The sequence below is a fragment of the Dipodomys ordii genome, unplaced genomic scaffold, assembly GCF_000151885.1.
Source record: "Dipodomys ordii isolate 6190 unplaced genomic scaffold, Dord_2.0 Scaffold87, whole genome shotgun sequence".
NCBI classification, from domain to species: domain Eukaryota; kingdom Metazoa; phylum Chordata; class Mammalia; order Rodentia; family Heteromyidae; genus Dipodomys; species Dipodomys ordii.
This window is the reverse complement of record NW_012267303.1, coordinates 3,596,537-3,607,079: the sequence shown is the minus strand read 5'-3', so window position 1 is coordinate 3,607,079 and position 10,543 is coordinate 3,596,537. Positions and strand designations below refer to the sequence as shown.

Here is a 10,543-nt window from a genome sequence, read left to right as displayed (position 1 = left end):
AAAAAAGCCGGAAGTGGCACTGTGGCTCAAGTGGTAGAGAGCTAGCCTTGAGCTGAAGAGCTGAGGGACAGTGCCCAGGCCCAGAGTTCAGGCCCACGTCCGGACCCAAAAAAAAAAAAAAGGCTTAGTAAACTGCTGAAAAGATAAAATAAGACTCAGTATCCAGCCTAAACCAAAGACAAATCTGCTGTTTCAGTAGAAAAGATTTTTTATCCAGGGCATAACCACCCAGCCTTCCTGAGGGCTCTGCTACTCCAGAAGGCTTGTTTCAGCCTGGCAGAGCCTGCACCCTAGATGTTGGCCAGTCAGTGAGAAGGAAGACCATATGTAAAAACCCCAAGTAGGTTCCAGGCACAGCCTCTTCAGGCTAGGAGACTATAGGCCTACTGCCTGTTCAGCTTCCTATAGGGAAATCCATTAAGGCTTGTGTGTTTAAGCGAGCTGTAAACTCCCCAGGGCTGTAGGGTCTATCCAGCTGATCATTGGGAAGAGGAGAGGTGGGGTAGTCAACAAAGGCAAGTTGTGGCAGAGATGTGAAGACCATCTGGCCAGAGAGGTGGTGGGTTAGCCACGCAGTCTCTGTGCCCACTCTCAGACTGCCCTGCTGATGCTATAGAGAATGGAGCTGCCTGGACTGGTAGAGGCAGGGAGGGCCCAGACTGGCCACAGACTGAGGTGGCAAGACTTGGTCAGGTAGCCGTGTGAAAAGGGCTGAGAAACCCACCCAACTGTGCCAGCCTCCCTAGAGATGGGCCCTGGAGGCAAAGGAGGAACAGAGAGTCTAATGGAGGGAAACCAGTGTATAATAAGAGAGTGGGGATGGGTACCAGTGGCTCACACCTGTAATCCTAGCTACTCAGGAGGCTGAGAGCTGAGGATCACGGTTCGAAGCCAGCCTGGGCAGGAAAGTCTGTGAGACTCTTATCTCCAATAAACCACTAGAAAATCAGAAGTGGCGCTGTGGCTCAAGTAGTAGAGTGCTCGCCTTGAGCTGAAGAGTGCAGGGACAGCGCCCAGGCCCAGAGTTCGAACCCTATGACCCACAAAAAAAAAAAAAAAAAAGAGTGGGATGCTGGGTGGGGGCCAGGAGAAGGTGCTTCAGACATGCTCCTGTGGCCCCTGCTTGGACACATTCCCCCAGTGGTATTACATCAGGAAAATGCAGTATCACCGGGCACTATGTCTTCCCTTGCAGCTGGTGTACCCAAGTGACTTCCAGCTCACTGACAAGGAGGTAGGTCCTGGCCCTCTTGGGAGTAGATGTACACCAGGAGTGAGCTGACTCTCAGTGGGCTCTGTGTGTTTCAGAAAAGCAGCATCTGCTACCTGTCCTTTCCTGATTCTCATTCAGGTAGGTGACCCCACACTTCCTGGACTGTCTGCGGGCTCTGATGGGCAAGAGGAGGGGAGGTAAAGCCCAGGGCAACGACATCAGTGCCACCACAGATACACAGAGCACTGGTGGGATGGGTCTCCACTCAGCAAAGACACCTGGAGCCCCATGCTCGCGTCCCCTGCAGGACTCTTTCCCCCTGACCCCTACAATATCAGGAGAGGCTCCCGGCCCTAAGGAAGGTGGTGTCGGGCTGCCTCCTTCCCAGGCTGCCTCGGAGACACTCAGTTCAGTTTTCGAATGCGCCAGTGTGGAGGGCGAAGGAGTCCCTGGCATGCCGATGACAGGAACTACAACAGCAGGGCCCCTGTGGCGCTGCAGGTGAGTGTGGGTGACCTCTGTGGCCTGCCCTTTTACCCTGCTCCTTAGGGCCTTTCAAAGCTCCTAAACCTTGAGTGACAGGAGAGGTGCTGATGGAGGGCATCCTACGGGGTCACCAATTGTTTCAGCCCTGCCACTGCCAGTGTTGCACCAGGGAAGTTCATTGTGCATGGGCTTGCCAGTTTCAGAGTCTCTTGGAATATTTCTTCCTTGGTTGGCTCCCTGACCCCCTCCCTGGCTCGATACCTATAGGGTGAATAATGAGCAGATGCTTGCAGGGCCTTCCCGGCTCCTGCCCTAGCCTCCCTTCCCTATGTCAGTTGTGTCAGGACAGGCTTCTTTCTTTCTTTTTCTTCTTTTTTTTTGTCGGTTGTGGGGCTTGAACTCTGGGCCTGGGCGCTGTCCCTCAGCTCTTCAGCTCAAGGCTAGCGCTCTACCACTTGAGCTACAGCGCCACTTCCGGTTTTCTGGTGGTTTATTGGAGACAGGCGTCTCACGGTCTCTCCTGCCTGGGTTGGCTTTGAACCTCGATCCTCAGATCTCAGCCTCCTGAGTAGCTAGGATTACAGGCCTGAGCCACTAGCGCCCGGCTCTTTTTTTTTTTTGGTCAGTCATGGGTTTGAACTCTGGGCCTGGGCGCTGTCCCTCAGTTCTTCAGCTCAAGGCTAGTGTCTACCACTTGAGCCACAGCACCACTTCTGGTTTTCTGGTGGTTTATTGAAGATAAGAGTCTCATGGACTTGGCTGCCTGGGCTGGCTTTGAACCATAATCCTCAGATCTCAGCCTCCTGAGTAACTAGGATTACAGGTGTGAGCCACTGGTGCTGGCTAGGACAGGTTTCTAGAGTGGTATTGCCCACGTTCTGAGGAAAGGACCTTACACCCAACCCTGGGAGGGCCTTCAAGCCTGCAGTGAGGACACGCCCTAGAGCACAGGGACAGCAGCTCCTGGGTTTCTGCATCTCCAGGCTTCAGTCTTCAGCAGTCCACTTGTCACCACTGGCCCCACGCCTGCCGGTGGGCTTGGGTGGGGCATGCTAATACTGCACTCCTTCCAGAGGGAGTCAGCACACTACCTTGGCTACGTGTACTTCAGGCAGGTGAAGGACAGCTCTGTGAAGAGGGGCTACTTCCAGAAGGTGAGGGGCCTGCCGCTGTTGGGTGGCTATGGAGAGGTGGGAACTGGCAGGCAGCGGACGGTGGGGCGGGCTAGGAACCCTGCACCTCCAGGAATCCCCACCCTCTGAGGTGTTCTGGGCCACAGAGCCATCTCCACAGCTCTCCTTGCAGGCCCTTCCCTAAGATCCATCTGTTCTACACCTTGGACAGCTCTCCTCCTCACTGCTCAGTGGCCTCGCATACTATCAGGGCTAGGAAAATTTCAGTTTGGAACTTAGGCACTGAAGGCCAAAAGCTACTTGGCCACTAAGAAGGTCATGCTAGAAACCATAAATTTCCTTCTGAAGGCCCCAGTCTAGCTCCACCCTGTTGTCATCTGGAAGTTTCCCCCACCTTAGGACACAGGCATTGGGCTTTCCCGCCTCATCCTGCTGGAGTCTGAGTTGGCCACTCTGAGGGTTGGTGGGATGTACTGTCTGGGCCAATTGTGTGTAAGTGTGCCATCAGAGGCGCTCTAGGACCTTGAGTGGCAGAGGGTAACATCTGGAGCTTCATACTCTAACTGGACTTGTGTTAACACAGTCTTTGGTGTTGGTGTCCCGCTTGCCCTTTGTCCGGCTATTCCAGTCACTGCTAAACCTGGTTGCTCCTGAGTACTTTGAGAAGCTAGCTCCCTGCCTGGAAGCAGGTGAGCTACTGTTCACACGGCCATTGTAGTCTTAATACACAGCTTCTCCTTGAGGAGGGCTCCTGACTTTGGCCACTTGTATCCACAGTTTGTAATGAGATTGACCAATGGCCAGCCCCTGTTCCTGGGCAGACCCTGAATCTACCTGTCATGGGAGTTGTCATCCAGGTGAGAGCCAGCTGAGGAACTAGTACTACTTGGAAAGTGCTCAGACACACTCTGCTCCCCTAGCAGCTGCATTTCTTCCTCCCAGGTGCGCATCCCTTCTAAGGTGGACGGTCCAGAATCCAGTCCTCCAAAGCAGTGTGACCAAGAGGTGGGTGATGGGGCAGAGGGAGCTGGACTCTGCCTGAGTGCTGCTCCTGGGCTGTATGGTACCTCCCCGTCTCCCCTGCTCAAGACAGGCAGACAGGAAGGCAGAGCAGCAGTGCCTGTCAGCGGCAGAACCTGTGCTGCGTGGAGGGGAACAGCATGGGGCATGGGGCATGGGTATAGGGTTTTCCTCAGGTGCAAACTTCAACCTCCATCTTGATCTATTCTCCTTCCATCTGACAGAACCTCCTGCCAGCCCCCACGGTCCTTGCCAGTGTGCATGAACTGGACCTGTTCAGGTAAGCCCTGTATGGTGTTCATGCTACTTTGGAGAAACCAACCAAAGGCTAGGTGTCTGTGTGCCATGCGGGGTGGGGCTGCCAAGAGAGGAGCCCACCATCTGGAGTAACTCTTGGGTCAGTCCTTTGAGAGGCAGTTCTGCAGAGAGGAAATCCAGGCACAGTGTCAGAGTAGGAGAGAATGACCACATGTGAAGAGACATTTGCTGCCTGAGCTGTCCCTCTCTGCCTCTTCGAGGGAGCCTGGGCCATGATGGGCCCCACAGAAGCCAGAGCCATAGTTTGTGGGGGAGCTTGCAGGAGAACATCAAGGGTCTGGGTGGGAAGCCCCTGTCAGGGTTTTGGGGCTGCAGCATGATTGCCAGCCCTCACAGTCGGGGTCCAGGAAAACCCCGTTCTCAGGGCTTTAGGTGGTCTGTTGGAGACAGGATGGCTGATGAGTGTCCCGCTGCCGGAAGCCTCAGCCCTGCCTGAGTTCCCACTGCCCTGGCCACTCTAGGTGCTTCCGGCCTGTGCTGGCCCACGTGCAGATGCTGTGGGAGCTCATGCTTCTTGGGGAGCCCCTAGTGGTTCTGGCACCCTCACCTGACATGTCTTCAGAGCTGGTGCTGGCCCTAACAAGGTATGCACCTCACCGCTGGCCCATCCTGGCTGGACTGGCTGCCCCACCCTAACCTGTCCCTGCCTCCCACCCCACAGCTGCCTGCAACCCCTCAAGTTCTGCTGTGACTTCCGCCCTTACTTCACCGTCCATGACAGCGAGTTTAAGGAGCTCACAACACGCACACAGGCCCCGTAAGTGCACAGCCTCCCCCCCCACCCTCCCACACCAACTCCCAGCCTCTCTGCTTCTTCTCTCTCTCTTTCTCTCTCTCTCTCTCTAGACCAAACGTGGTCCTGGGAGTCACAAACCCTTTCTTTATCAAAACACTCCAGCACTGGCCCCATGTCCTCCGCATCGGGGAGCCCAAGATGTCAGGTGAGGGTCCGGGTACCCTTGAAGCCTTACCTGACTTGGGGTTTTGTGGGGGGGCCTGAGCCCTATGACCTATGACCTCCTAGCTATAGACAGGACCAGAGCCATGGCACTGAGGCCTGGCCACTGGGTATGTTTCACAGGGGACCTGCCTAAGCAAATCAAGTTGAAAAAGCCCTCAAGACTCAAGACCCTGGACACCAAGCCAGGTCCATGCCCTTCTAGGGCTGAAGCCCTCTCTGCTGTGGAGAAGCCCGTCCTGCACTTGGTGGATCGGTCACCTGGCAGGGACAGCCAGCCCTCCTGACCCCTCCTCCTTCTACTCAGAGCCCCCACCCCCACCCAGGAGTAGAATGGGGATTGTCTGTTTTTTCTGTCAGTCATGGGGCCTGAACTCTGGGCCTGGGCGCTGTCCCTCAGCTCTTCAGCTCAAGGCTAGCTCTCTACCACTTGAGCCACAGCGCCACTTCCGGCTTTTTTCTTTTTTGCTTATGTGGTGCTGAGGAATCGAACCCAGGGCCTCAGGCATGCAAGGCAAGCGCTCTACCACTGAGCCACCTGCCCAGCCCCAGACTGTTGTCTTTAGCAGGCACGTTCTTTGAATCTGGGGTTGGGCCAAAGGAGTGGAGCTTAGCCAGCTATCCTCACCTGTCAGTAGAGCTGTGAGACTGGGGAAGGCGGGCCTGGGGGGCTGCTACAGCTCTGACCTCCCGACAGGTCTTTACACCTCGTTCACGGCCCACCTCCACCGGGACAAGGCACTGCTCAAACGGTTGCTCAAGGTACAGTCTATTGGGGCCTGGCCCTGGGCATGTGGTGCCATTGGCTATGCTCATCCTCTGCCGCTTCCTGCAGGGGGTTCATAAGAAACGTCCTTGGGATGCACAGAGCGCCCTGCTGAGGCAGCGCCTCCTGGAGCTCACTCAGAGCTTCATCATTCCCCTGGTAAGGCCTGGCAGGGCATGGTGTCGGCAGAGGCGGGGGGGGGAGGGCGGGGCAGAGGGAAGGGGGGCGCAGTCAGTGTCACAGCGGCAGGGACAGTAGGGGCCCAGGCCCAGGTCCAGGCTTATCCTCCTCCCTGCCCACAGGAGCACTACATGACCAGTCTCATGCCACTGCAGAAGAACATCACACCCTGGAAGGTGGAGTCTTTTGGGGTCTGAGGAGGGGCAGATTCCCTCCCTATCACGGGGGGCGGGGGCGGAGGGGGGCTGTGATATGGAGCCATAGAGCTTTTACCAGGTGTCCCTTATAGGGTATAAAACAGATAGGGGCTCTGACAGAACCCATGGAGGGGTTTGGTACCTCCTACCTGGGTCAAACCTCCAGAGATTAGTCCTGTGAGGGGTGGGCAGGGATCATTAGACACATCCTGGGTGGAAGGACCTAGTTGGATGAGGGACAAAGCCTTCAACTGTGTTCCTAAGCACTAGGATTCACCTAGCCTCTCTGGCCTCCTTTGTAGACTCCTCCCCAGATCCGTCCCTTCCGCCAGGATGAATTCCTGCGTAGTCTGGAGCATGCTGGACCCCAGCTCACCTGCATCCTCAAGGGCGACTGGCTAGGCCTGTACAGGTGGGGAGATGGTGGGTGCAGACTCCGAGGCTGCTCCTTGGCCTACTGGGTCGATTATAGCTGCCTCTCACTACTTACAGACGGTTTTTTAAGTCACCCCATTTTGATGGCTGGTACCGGCAGCGGCACAAAGAGATGGCTCAGAAGCTGGAAGCCTTGCATCTGGAAGCAATTTGTGAGGCGGTGAGGGAGGACAAGAGGGGGATGGGCATTGGCCAAGGGTAGGGAGGGTATCTGAGTGTGGAGAACCCAGAAATGTCCCCAGAAAAGGACAAACACTGGCTCATGCCTGTAACTCTAGCTACTCAGGAGTATTATGGCTAAGGCCTTCCTGGGTAAATTAATTGTGAGACTATGGGGCATGGTGTTATGTGCCTGTCATCCTAGCTACTCAGAATGTGTGAGTAGGAGGATCACTCTCCAGGCCCACCCAGCCAAAACGCAAGACCTGACTTGAAAATTAATGGGAGGGGGGCTGGGAAGGTGGATCAGTGGTAGAGCGCTTGCCTTGCATTCCTGAGGCCCTGGGTTCGATTCCTCAGCACCACATAAGCAAAAAGAAAAAAGCTGGCAGTGGCTCTGTGGTTCAAGTGGTAGAGCGCTAGCCTTGAGCTGAAGAGCTAAGGGACAGCGCCCAGGCCCAGAGTTCAGGCCCGACAGGAAAAAAAAAAAAAGAAAAAAAGAAGGTCAATGGGAAGGGGAGCATGATTCAAGTGCCTGGCCCCTCCCACTTTCCCTGCAGAACATCGAGTCCTGGATGAAGGACAAGTCGGAGGTGGAGGTCGTGGACCTGGTCTTGAAACTTAGGGAGAAGCTGGTGAGAGGCCTCCCCATCCTACCCACCCAACACCCACCTGCCCCTGCTTTAGCACACTGCCCCTGACGGCCATTGCCCCTCCAGGTGCGGGCACAGTGCCACCAGCTCCCTGTGAAGGAGGTAACACTGCAGCGGGCACAGCTGTACATCAAGACTGTCATCTGCTCCCTGCCCAAGGACCTGCAGGCTGTACTATGCCCTCCCTAGGATTCAATCCCAAGGACATGGGCTGGCCAGGCCTCCCTGTCCCCTGTGGGGTGGGCTTCTGCCATGTGTGAGCTCCGAGCCTCGGCTCCCTAACCAGGCTGTGGTCTCCTCCCAGCACCACCTGTGTCCCCGCAGTAAACATGACATTTGGAACCGCAGCCTGTTCCCCGTTGGGAGATTCTGTCCTGGCAGAGCTTGGCCCCTCTTGGGCCTTACCATTCCCTCCACTGCCATTGCCCTGGGGTAGAGGTGGGCTGTGAGCCTTCAGTGATGCGGACACACTCAACATGCCCCTGCTGGCACCCATCTGTCTACATACCACGCCTTGTGTTTGGTGTGTTCTTTAGCCCAACAAGCTACCCAGCCTAGGACGGAGGAGGCGGCTTCCAGGGCTGATTCCCCCCCCCCCCAACCCCAGCCTTGGCTAGGGCAGGAGAAGACTTTGCTTACAGTCACTTGGGAGGGCACTGGCTGCCTGGTGAGGACCTCACTCCCCACTGCACTGGTTTGCTGGGGAGGGGAACAGGGAGTGGTGTGGTGCCTGGCACTCCTGCTGGGCGAGCAGGCTCAGCCTGTCTGGCGGTGGGGGAAGGGTTCTCCTGCATGGCTCTGATCCTTTCCTGGAACACCCCACCCCCCCACCCCCTCTGGACACCAGATGCATACATTCCATTCTGGCTAAGAGGTATACCAGCTGTCTCTCTTCCCCCCAAACCTGAGGGGTTTATGTTCTGACTTTACCTTGCCTCCCTGGCCCCCACTAGCACAGTGTGAGTGATAAGGGTCCTCCTGGGTGCTCATCAGTTCTTCCAAGCCTGGCACAGTGAGGTTCACTCTTGACATCACACAGCACTGTCTAGACCTGAGAGGGATGTGTATTGAGGTGCAGGCCCAGAACTGCAGGCAAGCCAGCTAAGTATGATCTGCTGTGAACTTGTGGGTAGGTCTTCTGACCACTCAGACCCTCAGCTCCTCATCTGAAAGATGAGACCATGCCCCAGCACAGGCACAAGGTGTGGTGGGTGTTGTAGACTAGGCTCTGGGCCCTGTTGCTGAAGGGGTTGCTGGCAATGTGGTCTGATGAAGCCTCCTTACAGTACTGTGGTATCCTGTCCTGGGTTCCTTGGTCCTTGGATGGTGACTCAAGTGAGGAGAGGTAGATGGAACCCTGCTTGACCTTCCACACCAGGTCTGGATGAGTCCCCCAGGCAGGGTGAGGGTGCTGTTTCAGTGTTCTCATAGCCTGATGACTTGTTACCCTGACTTGGGCCGAGGACAGCCTGTTGCTGTGTCCATTTTGCAAGTGAGCTAGATCAGTCCAATGCTGGTCCAAGGATGTGTCTGCAGGTAGATGGCAGAGTGGTGGGTGGAGGTGGAAGCCCAGCAACAGGTAGCACACCCATGACCATCTGGCCCAGAAGTGTCAGCCTCTTCACCAGGGCTGCTTTTTTTTTCTTCCAGTCCTGGGGTTTGAACTCAGGGCCTGAGCACTGTCCCTGAGCTTCTTTTTGCCACTGAGCCACAGTGCCACTTCCAGTTTTTTCTGTGTATATGGTACTGAGGAAGGAACCCAGGGCTTCATGCATGCTAGGCAAGCACTCTACACTGAGCCACATTTCTTCATTGGCACTCAGCTGGAACACTAGGGCTACAGGGATGGTGGAATTCTGGCTGACACGCAAAAGCCTGGCTTTGATGTGCCCAGCCTGAGATAGCGCAGCCCCTGAATATCTCCAGCCCATGGTTACAATTGTGATTCCATCCTGGAAGGGCCTTGAAAAGCTGGAGGACCTGCAGGGAAGCCTCCACAAAGCAGGGCCGTTGGCTTCCAAGGTGTACAGCCAGATCCCTGAAGGCTACTAGATCCTGTCAGCAGGCCATCCTCAGGACACAGGGTGGGCCTTGAGACAGATTCTTTTGAGGCAAGGTAATACTGCCCCAGTACAATCTAAGATGGAAACATGCAGAAATACAGGGACCTTTTCTCCTAAAGTTAACAGTCCCAAAGAAGTTGTCCAGGTGAGCCAGTGGCTCACGCCTGTCATCCTAGCTACTCAGGAGGCTGAGATCTGAGGATCACGGTTCAAAGCCAGCCTGGACAAGGAAAGTACATGAGACTTATTTCCAATAAACCACCAGAAAACCGGAAGTGGTGCTGTGCCTCAAGCAGTAGAGCGCTAGCCTTGAGCTGAAGAGCTGAGGGACAGCACCCAGGCCCAGAGTTCAAGACCTACGACTGACTAAAAGAAAATAAGAAGTTGTCCAGGCTGTCAGGATGGCCCAGTGGTCTAAGACTCCAGACTCAAATTCTGACTTCCCAGAGGAACTGTCCAGGCTTCTGGGTACTGCACAGCTTGGGGTCTCTGTTCCACCTCCTGCACTGCCAGGATCAGCTCAGCTCTGAGTACTAGCTCTGTTGCTAGTAGTTTGGTATCCGGCCCCAGCGGCTCCTGCACCAGGTCCCGGAGAAGGGGAGGAAGGGGCTCCTGGAGCTAGAGGGTCCCGTAGGCAGGACACCTGGCGGGCAGATTAGCGCCGGAGCCCTTGTGGCCTCTGTGGTGAGGGAGGCAGCCCGGAGGTGGAGGAGGGCGGGTGGAGGTCAGGAGGCTCATCCTCCAGCTGCCTGCGGACAGCGGACAGCGGCCTTCCCACACCCAGGCACTCTTCCAGCGCGGTCCTCGGTCCTAGGGGCTCAGCCTCCCGGCTCCTGGTCACTGTTTAAACCAAAGTCCCGGGAGGGGTTTGGGCGGAGGGAGAGGAGGAGCGGACGGTCTGCCGAGAGGGGCCGGGACCCCGCGGGCCCGCAGCGCCGCCAGCCGGCTTCCCAAGCGGGGAA

General features: G+C 56.2%; 1 protein-coding gene across 1 annotated transcript; it reads left to right on the top strand.

Moving 5' to 3' along the window:
- Window positions 1–1,193: 1,193 nt before the first annotated feature.
- Window positions 1,194–7,983, top strand: Dennd6b (DENN/MADD domain containing 6B). The gene is made up of 18 exons (XM_013025740.1): window positions 1,194–1,234; window positions 1,602–1,714; window positions 2,773–2,853; window positions 3,416–3,521; window positions 3,610–3,689; window positions 3,775–3,837; window positions 4,077–4,132; window positions 4,632–4,754; window positions 4,832–4,927; window positions 5,017–5,111; window positions 5,252–5,317; window positions 5,826–5,890; window positions 5,964–6,053; window positions 6,197–6,250; window positions 6,574–6,683; window positions 6,764–6,866; window positions 7,426–7,500; window positions 7,585–7,983. The coding sequence occupies exons 2-18, from the start codon at window positions 1,634–1,636 to the stop codon at window positions 7,705–7,707; spliced, it is 1,467 nt and encodes a 488-aa protein (XP_012881194.1). The 5' UTR covers window positions 1,194–1,234; window positions 1,602–1,633; the 3' UTR covers window positions 7,708–7,983.
- Window positions 7,984–10,543: the final 2,560 nt, after the last annotated feature.

Coding starts and splice junctions, on each gene's coding strand:
- Dennd6b (XM_013025740.1), top strand. CDS start 1,634: ATGCGCCAGTGTGGAGGGCGAAGGAGTCCCTGGCATGCCGATGACAGG. Junction 4,928..5,016: donor ACAACACGCACACAGGCCCC/GTAAGTGCACAG, acceptor CTCTCTCTCTAG/ACCAAACGTGGTCCTGGGAG. Junction 6,054..6,196: donor AGAGCTTCATCATTCCCCTG/GTAAGGCCTGGC, acceptor CCCTGCCCACAG/GAGCACTACATGACCAGTCT.